General features: G+C 28.7%; 1 protein-coding gene across 1 annotated transcript; it reads right to left on the minus strand.

The window, feature by feature from the left end:
* Positions 1 to 556: 556 nt before the first annotated feature.
* LOC108323251 (protein CUP-SHAPED COTYLEDON 3) lies at positions 557 to 6406 on the minus strand. Its single transcript, XM_017555644.2, has 3 exons — positions 6033 to 6406; positions 3472 to 3737; positions 557 to 1264 (listed from the first exon to the last, which is right to left on the minus strand). Exons 1-3 carry the CDS (start codon positions 6199 to 6201, stop codon positions 836 to 838), a joined length of 864 nt encoding a protein of 287 aa, XP_017411133.1. The 5' UTR covers positions 6202 to 6406; the 3' UTR covers positions 557 to 835.
* Positions 6407 to 15500: the final 9094 nt, after the last annotated feature.

A 15500-nucleotide genomic window follows, 5' to 3' on the forward strand; every position in this document is an offset into this window, starting at 1 on the left:
AAAATAATAATGTTTGTGTTAGGTACTAATTTGGCTTCATTTGAATCTTTCAATATTCAATATAGTATTTTTTTTCATGTCAGACAAAAGAATAATTTTATTACCTAAAGATATTAATTTATGGTTAAGAAAAAACATATAAAAGTGAGTATTAATGTATCATGTTTACAAAATATTAGAGACAAATCAATCACTTTACATCATGCTTCCTCATACTATTCAATGTACAGTATCTGATATTTATAATGTAAACCACATAAAATTCGTCATTATTAATTGAATCTCATATATAACTTATTACGAAAAAATGTCTAATATAAACTCTAAAAGTATGAAGTATTATTGTTGCTTTTAACTCATCTAATTCAATCTGACATTTCCTTTCAATTCACAAAAAAAGATATCTTAAGTACGACAAATGAACCATTCTTTGAAGTACTAAATAAAGATTTCGATGGTTTTTTGAAACATATGAACTTTCAGTCTGATCGAAAAGCATTCAGTGACAACAATAAAGGAAATTATAATTAAAAGAAGGTAAAATATATATAACCAATGCTAATTACATTACAAGCTGTATACATATCATTAATAGTTCCTAAAGTAATAAAAGTAAATAATAAGAATTAGGAAAAGAACCTAATGGACCACAGTATTATACCCTACTACTTGAACAATATACCACAAACCTTGTTGTAACAAGTAATCCCACCCAATCTATCATGTGACTTGTTCCTCAGACCGAAACACCATAAATACATCACAAATAAACGAATCTTGACAGTTTCCGACATATGAACCACATATATGTACACACGATATGACTCATCCTTAACTATAGGAATACCATATTGTTTTCATGGCTATTATTATTATCAACCTCGAAGGTTATTGCATCCAAGTTTGAAGCCACGCCATCTTGTAAGCTATTTTCTTCCAAATCCATGTCCCATAAGAAACCATATCCATCATCACCTTTGGAAGTAATTTGAGTAACGATGGTGTTGTTGGTGTTGGTGTCTCGAGAGAAGTGAAGAAGATCCATGAAAGAAGAGTTTTGGTTTGTGTTGAAATGGTGATGATGGTGGTGGTTGGTTGGCAATGGCATAGAGGAAGGGAAAGAGGTGGAAAATCTGTTCATGGTGGGAGATGACGACGGCGCCATGGTTAGGGATTGAGGTGTTGTATCATAATCGTACATGAGTTTCGAACTGTTGTTATCTTCTTTGCTTTTGTGGAAGACTCTACACAGCACCCAGTCCTCCTGAAACAAATGTTTTTAATTTTATTTAGTAGACTTTATTATATTAATCTCTCAGGTTAAGACATAATTTAAAAAATACAACAAAATCTATACATAATCTGAATAAGTAAACCTAGAGTCTTTGATTTAGAAAACAATATTAATTTAGGTTAGGACCTTACAAAACTTGACCTACCTTAACTTATTTATATTTATATATATATATATATATATATATATATATATATATATATATATATATATATATATATATATATATATATATATATATATATTATCATCATTTGTTCTGGAATTGTGTATCTGGACAAATCACATTATTGATGAATAAATCAAATTAAAAAAAAAGGTAACGTTTTTGTATAAAATATATTTTAGAGAATAAATGTTGTCTCTCCTCCTCTGTTGCTAATTAAAGTACACAGGGAAGAAACAGATTTGAAAAATTTTTCTGGTCCCTTCAGGGAGAATCTATTCCCACTTGTTCAGTCAACAACTTTAACAAAGCATGTCAAGTATATCTTAAAACTAAGGTATAATATTTAAGCATCCATTACAATATATTTATAGTTAGTTTAGAACATTTTATTAAAAACTCCTATAGTCTCACATTATAATTAAAATATATATTATATTATAGGTATGTATTGTGTGTTATATAAAATAAAAATATACTTTTATATAAGACTGAAAGGAAAATTAACGTATTTTCTTGTACCATAATAAATGATTACGTCAGTGTGTGACATATCAAATAAGATGACCTTTTGTGTAAGAAAAAAAAGTATTGACTCCAAATTTGTGATGAATGATCAAGAATAAAACATACTACTAGTTAATAGAGTGATTTTTTCTAAGTGTTAAAAATTGATATTAATTATTCATGTCTATATAGATATGCAATCAAAATTATTTATTTTTCTCTTTTTCATATATATAGACAAACAAACCAGTGTTTTAAAACTTTTGATTATCTTTTTTCCGAAACCATTGATGTGATTTTAATTTTAATTTTCATAAAATGTAATATTTTGTGTAAAATCGTGATCTTTTAACGCATTTTTCTGTTTAAAGTTTTAAAAGCTTCAAATAAAGTTATCGATATCAAACACATCCTACTCAATGGCCAGTTTTAGGCTTATAAGTTCTAGCACGAATAATAACAATTTGGCTATAAAAGTGTAAAATTTTCATATTACATCAACATCCTATATCATAAACCTTTACAACTAGTGATCAAATATTAATTATAAAAAAAATTATTAAAAACTTTAAGATGTGGCAATTCAATTTAGTGTTAACGATGTCTTAGTAATGTTTGAAAACATTTATTTTATGCTCAAATCACAAAAAAGATGTGTTATTGCAGAAAAAATGTTAACCTTACATATTAATATACAGTCTTTATCAACTCAAAACCAAATTACTGTATATCCATAAGATATCTACAACCATTTGATGCAAGTGATAATCTTTTTATGTGAATTTTTTTAAAAAAATATTGGCAATTAAAAATGATAAAATTTCAAACACATAATTCACATTTTCAAATGAGTATATGATACTATTTTTTTAATCCTAATACTTATAGTTGTAGGACTAAGATTTATTCTCATTACTTTAATTAAAAAAATTCTGACTATCTAGATACATCTTATCTACTAGTAAAATAGTAAAGTTCATCTTAATGTTATTAGTATTAATAATTTTTTGTGAGAAACCTAATAGTTACATAGCATGTAATCATGTATTCTCAAATATCTCATATCATTGCAAAACCGCTTTGGAAATATACACCCTAATAAAGCAAACCAACGACAAAAAATCTTTTCCTAGCTTTAGCCAGAAATCACCTCCTAGATTTGACCTTAATTAATTACATCAATCAGTCCAAGCACAACACACAAGAAACCAATTTATGTCCAAAAGCTATATTAATAAAGATCATTCCAACGACAAAAAGTTTTAGTAAAGGACAATTTTCATGGGAGCAACCAATATTAAGAGAAGTGAAATAATTGGTAAAGAACATCTTTTACTTTTAAACAATACCTTAAAATAGTAGTTATATTTTTTTCAATAACATAAACATGTTTATACAAATTGCACTTTCAGAAAATTAAAGTTATAGTGAATTGTTAAAAACAAAAGAAAGTTGCACCCCACGAGCAAAAGCCATATGATGAGTAGAAAGTAGAGAAACGAACCTTTGGAGGCATGTGTGGGGTCTCCAAGCGGAACTCATGCATGATCCACCCAGTTTTTATGCCATTTGGAGCTCTGTTCCTGTAGAACACCAACGTTTTCCTCATCCCTACAACCTCTTGCGTGGTCGGATCCACCACCGTTCGATCCTTTCCCGTTGCTTTCCAATACCCTGAAGTGGTTGCTCGGTTTGTTCGAAACCCCGTCGCGTATTTGCGGTCCCGGAAGCTGAAGAAGTACCACTCGTTCGCATTCAGCTTCGCCACCTCTGTGACCATTCATATCAACACATGCATATGACTCATCAATTTCTTGTACCAGCAACCAGACAACACATGACTAAGCTAAGGTTAAATTAGGTGCAATCAATTGTGTCCCCGAATAATAAATAATTAGGTGTAATGTAGAATCACCATCACATGTCGGCTAGTTCATTAATGACACGAAGTTTTCAAGTTTCCAGTCCTACCAGACAAACATGACAGCAATTTGATGACACTAATTGCCACTTAGAAGTTTCAACGTATTTGTCTGTTTGCCATAAATATGATTTCGTGGTCTGGTTTTTTACTCCCTCTTTTCATAATATTGTGCATGAAAAGAGGACTCTATAATCTAATCAAGAAAGATCATGCATGTCCTTTCATGCATAAAAAAATAGCTTTTCGTGTATTTCACTAAGGAAAATATAGTTAATAATTGCTAACGAGTAAAAATCATAGAGCTAGATCGATAGCGAGTCATGTCCAAGAAAGGTAATGAATGGAGGTGCATATATGAACACGTATGTGTTGTGTGCGTCAGTTTATATTAACATCATCAGTGTTTGTTGCTTGGTGAAAAAGTATTGCTTTTTCAACTTTGTTATAATAAAAAATAGTTACTAAGTATGTGTGTATCTATCCCATAAGCGTGAAATTAAAGGGACATTGTGACCTAAGAAATCATAAATAAATTAAAGGACTCGATTCTGTGCATGAATCAAACAAGCTACTTCAATCTCCAGAGTTATATTTTTGGCCACCCTCTAAATTACTGTTAGGGGTTGCTTCCTTTATTTCATAAAGAGAAAAACTCATGGTCACTCCCAGACCAATCCAGCTATGTAAAATGCATATTCTTAGAAAAAATATATGATGATACTCTTGAACTTTTCTCAGATATGATGAAAAATATAATTTTTTTATCATATAAATATGTATTTCAATAGGAACACTTGAGTTACTCCAAGCCATATACACAATCCCCACTATATTGATTTTCTTACAAGAGTTAATTTCTACAACCAAATGAAGAAAAATAATAATTAAACCATGAAATGAATAGTTCTACGTACAGCAGAGTTCATGTGCTTTTTGTATGTGTGGAGTCTATATTTGAAATAAGAAATAAGCAGGAACATAGGAAGGGAATGGATTTAATAAATGAAAAACAGATAAAAGAATATGCTACTAGTTCGATATTTTTAAAGAGTAAATAGAGAGTAAGAATGTAAAATAAATTCTAAAAAGAAGAAGAAGAAGTGTATAAATTGATTTTTAATTAGATGTGTTAAACTCAGTTTCTTTCAATTTCTTATTTTCTTTTCTTATAAGTAATTAAAGAGAATTTTATCCAAATAAAATTTATCTTGCCTAGAAAAAACAGAGAGAATAAGGAGACTATCACCTAGTTCTTTGGACTAATATTTAGTTCAGGAGAAGTTTGAAGAAAATTAAGTATCTGATTCATAATTTACATGTATGAAAGTTTTACTAATTTTCAGTTGAAGAAAATATAGAATAGAGCTTGTAAAGCAATTAAAAGCTACTAAATTAGTTCCAAGTTTTTTAAAGTATCTAATTAATTTATTTCCTTTATTTCTATTGGGAATTTTATTCTATAAGTAGCATATAAACCATAGTCATAAAATATACAGACCAAAGGAAAAAAAAAGTTTGGTAAGTGCCAACATGGAAATTAAAATTAAATGATCCAACAACATATGCAAAAGACAAAAACCCTTACATAGGAAAATATATCGAGTGGAACATACGTTAATTATATAAAGAAATAAATTAATATTATATAGAAATACTGGATGTTGTTTTATTTAATTTATTGACAGAAACACACTATTAAACTATTCATCACCAAGTTGGCATTGCGTTAATGATTGAAGAACTGAATGCACTGTCGTGTCTGCGAATGGGATAACATCATAATATCAGAACCCTCTCCTACCTTAACCCTTTCAGTTTCGTGCATTCTCATCTCTCTTTCTCTCTCTCTAGTCTCTTCAGGAATCAAACAAGCGTGTTTGTCGCTTCTCATATTAATTTGACAACATATGCTGGACATGTACTTTGTATAAGCAAGTTTATGAACACAAAAGCAACAGAGACAAAGGTTTATGAGCAGAAAAGGACCAGTGAATGTGAAGTAATTAATTTCTGTTTTCGCAAAACAAACACGAACAGAAAGACAAACACAACAAATGGGAAACCGTGTACGGAACATATATAAACATAGGTTTTTCAGAAATTTTCGAAACGAATGAACATGAACTGGAATGATTATGTACCTGGAAGTTGCCACGGTTCACATATATGGAGGTCGATTTCCACCAAGGTACCCTTGAGAACTTCCTCATTTGCGATCTTTTTGTAGAGGTAATGGCAGACCAATTCCTCGTCACTGGGATAAAAGCGAAAGCCAGGAGGCAGTGAAGCACCAATGTCTCTGAGACCCATTTGTGAAGGAGATCTAAGATGTGACACAGTTATGTAGAGGAAGAGAGAGGGAAATCTAATGAGTATTCAGTGGATATGGATAAAGCTAGGAATGTGGATAATGTATATAATTGAAGATTGGAGAGATTACTTCCTCTGAGTATTTGAAATATTAAGGTACAGAGGCACAAAGGTTGGTGTCGCCTATATATATATAGTTAGAAAGATATCATGCTTTGCCGTTTAATCAGAATTTCTTTATTCATATTCCATAGCAGGGGCATGCTTGTGTAAGTGGTTAGTTATAGTAGGAAGTTTCAAGAAAAACCAAAGTTACAAGAAACCTTGACAAATAAGGGTAGAACAATAATACGAGTAATAGACACCATCCAAAAAGCATATTTTTTTTTTAATTGATATTCTTGAAAATTTTGTGTCTCCTTTATCTTTCCTTAATTCCAGGAAAACCTATTACTCTATAGTAATAACTAACTAGTAGTAACTTTTGGACGACACTTGCGTTTCGTATAGAAAATCCTGCTAACTTTCTTACCCTATCTCAGGTTACTAGTTTACTTTGTATATCTTTTTTACATATTTATTAACTTTTATGATGAAAATCGATTATAAATAAAATTAATTTAAAAAATATATATCTAAATACAAACTTCACTTTATAAAATAATTTTATAAAATAAATCAAATTTAAAGAGATTTATTATTTTTATTTAGACTCAAAATCTGTTTCTTAACCTTTATTCTTAACATTATCCTTATTAGCATACAGTTTTTTTTTAAGATTTTGTACCTGTGAAAAGGTGTACCTTGCTACGTCTAACGTTTTCATGATCTATATCTATCCAAAACTTTTTCAATAACTTTCTCCCTTCTTTAACGAGGTTGTTTAATCTCAACATTTGTTTGTTTCTAGTTGGATAGACTTTAAGTTTAAGTTTTGAGGTGTTTTTGGGAAAATCTCAACCTGGTTGGAACTAGTCCAACACTTTGATGACTTTGGCTTTTAGATGAGGCATGGGCATCTTAACAAATGAAATAGTAGAGTTTTTTAAGGTACATACAATGAATCTAGGTTATTTCTTGTAGATGGTCCTAACATCACGTTTTTGGTCTTTTTTTCCAATTTCATGCACTCTTTTATGCCTGTGCCAAGTCCTTCTCTGTGATGCACTTTTTGATTTTACTCGTGTTTGTTCCCCATGGTAGGTTAGGAAACAAATGAAAAGCTCCACAGTAGTGGCAATGAGAGAGCTGGGAGGTAGTTTATTAATTTAGAATTATCCAGATATGAGATTGCTTTACATTAAATTAATGCAAGTCCGAAGATTGAACAGGGGAGCACACGTGAGCATTTGATAAATTTCTGGATGCAGTTTAAAATGGACAACTCTATATATAAAACAGAGGAAATAATTGATGTAGCTGGATGTAGAAATTAATGCCAATGATGAAGTTTTAAGTCCCATCTGTTCTGTTTTGGATCACAGAATGATAGTTTGGAATGATGCGAGTGTGTGTGGTGTAACCTCATTAATTGTCTTTTAGCTGGGGTCCCCTACCCTTGTCAAGGAGGACCCAATTCTTAATTATAATTAAGCCTTGTAACGTTAGTGTGCTTTGTACACATATCTCAAATGGATTTCATATTTGCAAGGTGAAATTTATATTTAATGAGCATATACCAAAAAAATATCCTTAATGAAGAGGTATTTGACACCCTTTATTAACACTAGTACATAAAAACAAATTGACACCAATTATTTTTAGGGTTTTATTTTGGCTCTATAACCAAAATATATTAAGCTAAGACAAAAAAAATAAAGGATTTAGGCTTTGGTTCTTAACCAAAGTTTATATGTGATATAAAAAAATTTAAAAACTGAAATAATAGTGTTTCAATCCATGGAATGCATAATAAACAATTCCTAAATAATCAAAGAAAAAGATATGAGTAATAGATCAAGACAAGACCTTGACGAAGCTTTTACGAAAATCAAAATGTGTCAATGTGTGTCTCTTCATTTCAAACAGAAAGTGGGCTTAAGCCTAACTCATCCCCACAAAATCGGCTTGCAGAGTGAGGTTTGCACCCACTTTATCTCTAGTCGATGTGGGACTTCCAACAACAAACATTAAAACAAAGCAAAATAAATACAAGAAAAAGGAAAACGAACCTCCAAACAACAAGAGATGATTTATGACGACCAAAAATTAAAATGGAGAGGAGAGAAGAACAAGATGCTTCACTAGAAGAAAAGTTGTGTTGAGAGAAGATCAACAATAGAGAAAAGAGAGTGTAAATTTTTTTCAATTGTAACGGAGACTACAACCATTGTTGTGACAAGAAAATAACTTTTTTAAAAATTTAATCTTATCCAAAAGAATAAGTTTTAGTTCTTTAAATAAATAAAATCTATAATTGTATAAATAATTTCAAAAATGTTATCGTATTTTGAAAGACTTTGTTTTTCTTATATGACGGTAAATGATCTTTTTACATTTGTTATTTTGTTGTTAAATTCTTTAGACAATCTCTTTATAATGAAAGTGATTGTATTTTTGTATTTATTGAAGAAGTAATATTGAAAACGAAATTATCTTTTATTCACTTTATTAGAAGTGATGCTTTAAAGAAAAAAATTACACCTCAGACTATTGTAGTATAAATATGTTATTGCGTATTACTTATAATTTTTCAAATCTAATCCGTGTGTAAATAAGTTTGTTTGTATTAATTTGTGTAGGAGTAACTTGTGGTGCAAAATATATTTATAAATAGATTTTTTTTATTAATTTGGATCAACAGAAGTCATAAATTACTTTACTTTTTAACTTTTGTGTATTAGGGGTGACTTTAATTTTATGTTTCCTGTGTTTTGGAAATGAGATATAATATTTAAAGATTTATTGATGTTTTTGTACATAAATTGAAACATCCTATTCTTTTATTTATATATTAATTATTGTCGATATGCATGAATTTGTATAAGTATTTCCTTACAAATTTTAATAAATATATCTACAAATAAATATAATTAGAATATTTAATTAAAAAAATAAGTATATTATATAATTAATATAAGAATAATTGTGTATTTTCACTTACATATGGGTCAAGGACTCAAGGTTATTTTAACTGTTTTTAATGTTATGTTTGGATTATTTTTTTTTTAAAGATATGTTTAGGTTAAAAAGTGAAATTTTAATTGTTGTCAATCTAAAATGATATTTTTTTTATTAAAATAAGATATCAACTCTAAATGAAATATATGATTAAAAAATTGTACTACTCGTGTATAAATTAACATTTGAAGAATGTACCAATAAACAAATTACTCACATGCTGAATTTAATCATAATCAGATACCATAACATTTCTGAAGTAACTAAACAAATATGTATATATGTTTTACATGTTAGAATACAAAAATAAGTGTATTAAATAATAAAAGTATATTTTTTGTGTAAAAAAGATTTGGGCAAATCAATAAATATAACATAAATAAATAATTACCTTCTACTATCAAAAAGTGATTATTTTTATATATTTTTAAAACGTTAGTTTTTTTATTAGTTAATGATAATAATAATGTAGATGAGGACAAAATGAATGTTTGTCAAAAACATGTATCATCTGAGTTACATAATAATTAGAAGCGTACGTGACAGATGATGACGATGACATCATCGAGATTCCTCTGATCTTTCTTCCACTATTTGACCACACACAACAATTATGAGTATCACTGTTCATATTTACGTATTCCATTTAATCACACCAAACCCTTTTATTTACACATTTTGTTTATATATAAACAGGTCAAAGTTGTGTATGTTCTTTAGAATATGTGCAGACCTTTGTCTTTTTTCATTTTTGAATTATGTATGTATCTTTAACTATATCGATGTCATTATTTATGTAAGTTAAATTCAAGAAAAAGTTCGTGTTTATGAGTGTGACAAAAGTGGTGAAAAAGGACTTAGAATCTTACATTAATATAAGAATTACTTGTGAAATCGGTTACTTTGGCACATTCAGATGAGGGGCCTCTTTCGCCATTGCAAGAAAGGGGGAACTGATCAATGTGGTCGCGTTGTGAAGTTATATATATGTGGCAAGGACGATGAGACAGTTTTTGATGAAATAAGAACTTGGTCATTATTCGTTTATATGACCCTGTCGGAGAAACAGTGATATTCTTGTAAGTGGGACTCGCCACTGGGGCCATCAAATAATTGCTATGGCTAATGCATAATTAATATAATTAATACGCTAATTAAACAAAACTAACGAAGGTCTATAAGTGTTACTATACCCCATAGGCAGCAACAGTAGATTAATCTATAAACCTTGGCTAAATCAAGATTATTTTTGTCTCACTGGATCCTTGTGTGCAATGCAGAGTGAAAATGACTGATGAAAGGGAGAGATATTGGTGGGGAACATTTAAATTATAATAACAGTATGTTTTGTTGATGATATATTTTGTTTGAAATGAAAACCCTAAATCAACGGGTTTTGGAGACACATGTAATAAGAGTGCTTGATATTGAATGTAAACGTGATTTTGGGAGGGCGTGATGAAGATTATTGTTTATAGAATAAAATTATGAGTATCTCTGCCAAAGGAAAAGATTATACGAATGATTGTGAAGGTTAGGGATTTGTGATGGAACATTTGTTGGGTTAAGGATGATGATGTTGGAGAATGAGTGACGGCTTAATATTCCTCCTTCTCCTCTCTTTAGGACCAATAATTTCATCCATGGTGTGTGTTTTAAGTCTTTTTGGCATAACAAGCTAACTAATATAGTTAATTTCACTTCCATAAGCTACATTACATTAGGGTTATATATCTACCTACCTAGCTAATTACTCTTTAAACAAAGCTTACAATCTAACCACCTAGCCCTTATATTAACTCAACTAAATCATCTTTCATTTTCTAATAATTTGCATTATTTCTAGATCATTCACTCAATCCAATTTGATGTGGGGTATGAATGATTATTATTATTAGTATTAGTATTATTGTTAAGTTTAGGGTTTTTTTTTTCTCTACCTCACAAACAATTAATAATCAATCCATTCATGCCAAGTAAGCATGAACCCACGTGGCGTTCTTCCATTTTCAATGCCCTACTATTTTCTTTCATGTGGGATATCGTTTTCATGGTCACTTCTTAAACAGTGTTATGTTTTTTTGCAGCCTATTTTAACATCTAAATTACTTTTTCCAAAGATTCGTGTGATAAAACAAAAATAATGTTGGTTTATTACTGTTTCATCTTTTCTAGTTTCTTGTATGATTAATAGAAGTTTAATGGAGGCATAGCTCAAAAATCCCCTTCCTCTCTCTACGATTCTCTTCTACTTTTTTTTTATTTCTCAAAAATCGTATTCAAATGTGAAAATCAACATTATATAGGTCGAATATTCCGTTGAAGCTATATTTTTACGCTGAATGATTCTCAGATCAGCTTCATATTAGAAGAAAGATCCCAATTGAGAAAGAGCTTTTTTTTGGCAACTAAATCCGAAATTGGAGTATATGATATATATATATATATATATATATATATATATATATATATATATATATATATATATATATATATATATATATATATATATATATATATATATATATATAAAAGTGGAGTTTATACATAGTAAGTTTTAGAATGAAGAATGGGAGAAGGGATAAGGAAATGAATGTGAACAGTTGGAATCTAGCTTCTATAAAAAAATTGAATCATACACAATGACAAAAAAACTAGATATGCTTGTGTTTGTATGAATTTTAGTGCCATCGTTAACACTCATTAGTCTTTATATTATTAGAATAAATTTGGAGATTAAACAATTTACAAATTTAAGTATCAAGCAATAACTTATCCTAAAAAAAAGTAGGGAAAAGAAAAACTATGGATGAGTTAGAGTTGAATGCGTGCATTAAAGAGATAGCCTGGAACGACAACTTTAAGCATAAAAATGGGATTTTTGGCACTCCAATTCCAAAACCCACTTTTAAAAAGAGAAATATGTTGGTGTTCACTTTACATTTGACGCTTTTTGAAAATCTTGGTATTTTTCCTGATTTGATCGAGAATTCATGACTCGCCATTACTTTTACCTTACTTTATCTTCTGAAAGTAACTTGCTTTCTTTTAGAAGAAAACTATCCATGAAAAATAGCAGATTGCAGTTTCATCTTTCCACAAGCAATTTCATGAATCATAAACAAAATTTCTCTTCATTTAAGCTAATTGTAGAAAGTGTGTTAAAGTATCTTTTATCGGTTCCACAATAAATAATATAAGTTAAATCTTTAAAACATTGTGATTAATATAAAATTAATTAATTTTACTCATAAAGCATATGAATTTAATCATTGTGATGGTGTGATTTAATCTTTAATAGTATGATCTACAAAAGGGTGAGAATCTGTAGGTATTCTTGTTTGTCAACAAAGGTAATGTAGCGTGTCGTTTATTAGTTTTTTAACAAGATTTTGAGGAAATTTATCATTTTCATGTGAAATTCACGAATGCACCTACAAAACAAAAACCGATTATTTGAGCATGGGATATTGATAGCTCTCTGAAATGGATAAATGATTCGTGTCCCACTTTTTAAGACTTTATGTCATTTTCTGTTTAATAATTTGGTATATGATAAAAAATAATTATAGAAGGGAAAAAATAAAATAAAAGGAAAGCACATCGAAAGATTCTTGTGATAGCTTGAAAACGTAGGAAATTGATTTCTACAAGCATAAGCATCGTCAATCACGTACGACCATAAGTATAATTAAGAAACACCATAGCCATCATATTTCTGGAAGGAAACTGTATAATCGTACAAATATTATTATACAATAATAACAATTTACGCTTGTATTAATACATCTCATCTTACTTAATCAATTAAAATTTTGGAACCACAGGAAAAGGTTAAGGATGTTAATCATTTGCTAAGCAACTAGTTTGACAACGAGAACCAAGCCGCCACCTTATTCAAAACTAACCATAGTTCAAAAAGAAAATGCAGTCACATAATAATATTTGTTTAAAATCAGTTTTATATACAATTTTATTCAAAAGATTTTACTTTTTTTAAAACTAAACCGTTCTTATAACTCTTTAATGGTAAACTCAAACTTCTCTCACCTTCTATTTCAACTTTACCATGCTAACTTCATATTTCCATAAAAAAATATATAATCTCTCATTAATATAAAAAAAACTTAAAAAAGTATATTACTGAATAAAAATCCTCATTTTATGAATCAATGTGAGATTGATTTCAAGAAAAAAAAATTATATATATATATATATATATATCATAATTAAATTAAATTTAATAATAATAATAATAAAGAAATAATAATAATAACAAAAATAATAGTAGTAGTATTGGTGGTAGAAATAGAAAGTAAATCATATTGACTCACAAATTAATTCATCATTGAATTAAAAAGGGTTAAATAATTTTTTATTCTATGATTGTAAAATTGGAATTTGTTTATGGGATAATTGATATTATCATGTTTTCTATAAGGTATATTTTTATTTTATATTAGTATTTTTATTAATATTTTTTTAGATAATTAATGTTTTATTAAATAATTTTGGAAAAGATAAATATTTAAAATTTATTTGAGATATATATGTAAATAAGTGAAAATTTCATCAGATTTGAAGAACATAGAAAATATATAAAATCTCATAAGATTAAATAGTATATATCTAGGATATTCAATTAAAATCAATTGAAGTACAAATTTCAAACTCAATCCAGTTTGTTCTATATGTCCAACAAGCTAGTTTAACTCGCCAAGTGAGAGAGGTTAAGTCGTCCAACGACTCTATTCATCCAAAGAGTACACATTGTGGGAATTATTAAATAATGTCATAGATCAAAAATTGGAGGATCTTCTTTGATTCTCACAACTAGAAATAGTCAGGATGTTAAAGAGAGACTCTTAGAGGTTGTTTGGGTTGTTGGAAAGATCTCCCTAGGTTCTCCATTATGGATAACTGAACCTATTTGTTGATATTAGATGTAATAAATTAATTACTTGTGTCTTTTTTTAGGATAGTATAAATGTTTTTCCTTTCAAACATTAGTATTTGATTTCTATGTTTAATCATTAGTGCAAAAAAGGCTTTCAAAATCGTCCAATATACTTTAATTTTAAGAAAAACAAAGTCTATCAAAACGAGGTGATATTTTTGAAATTTTTGCACAATTACATGTTTCGTTTCTAAAATAACTAAAGTCTATACTCGTATATGTTTCAGTTCTTTAAAGAATCGTTGCCTATAGTTTTAAAAATAATTTCAAAAATGTTAGTGGTAGCATTTTTGAAAATATTTACACAACTATAGGCAGTGATTCTTTAAATAACTATTGTCTAGAATTTTTGCAGATAATTACAAAAAGGTCACTATTGATATTTTTTAAAATACATGCACAACTATAGACAATGCTTCTTTAAAGAATCGTTGTCTATATTTTGAAAATATCTACATAGCTACATATAGTGGTTCTTTAAAGAATGTCTGCCTATAGTTTTTACAGATAATTACAAAAATGTCACTAGTGGAATTTTTGAAATTATATGCAAAACTATAGGCAGCGGTTTTGAAATTACAAAAATGTCACTCATGCACTCTCCTTCCTTCCTTTCCTCGGTCAACACAAAGTATGTCGCCGCGTTGTTGTTATGAGCATTCATTTTCTTTCCATTTTGAAATCGACTAGAGGTTTTTTCTTTTGTCTTGCATTTTTTTGTTTAATAATTTTTTTTCTTAATGCAAATATTTTTTTAATCTCTTTTATTGAATGTGGAGGTTAGAAAGGTGGTAGTGACTTTGTTTATTAGTGGGGCACATGGTGGTTCTACGATAAATACGTGAAGAGTAGAAGAAATTAAAACAATATATATATATATATATATATATATATATATATATATATATATATATATATATGTATGTATATGAATACGTTTCGATTAAAAAAAGAACTGAAACATAAAGTAATGAATATAGGCTTTGGTTACGAACCAAAGCCTAAAGTTATGTATTTTTTACCTTGTTTGAATATACTTCGGTTAAAAAATTGAAACATAAATTCTAGAACGACTGGTGTAGAAGCCCTATACTATCTAAAGATAACATTTTTTTTCTCTTAGTAATCTTAAGACTCTTAAACTTATTAATGAATGTTTGTTGTGGATTGAACACTCATGGCTTGATTGTGGTGTTTGTGTGTTGGAAAATGTCTTTTTAAC

Source organism: Vigna angularis, chromosome 2, assembly GCF_016808095.1.
Source record: "Vigna angularis cultivar LongXiaoDou No.4 chromosome 2, ASM1680809v1, whole genome shotgun sequence".
Classification (NCBI taxonomy): domain Eukaryota; kingdom Viridiplantae; phylum Streptophyta; class Magnoliopsida; order Fabales; family Fabaceae; genus Vigna; species Vigna angularis.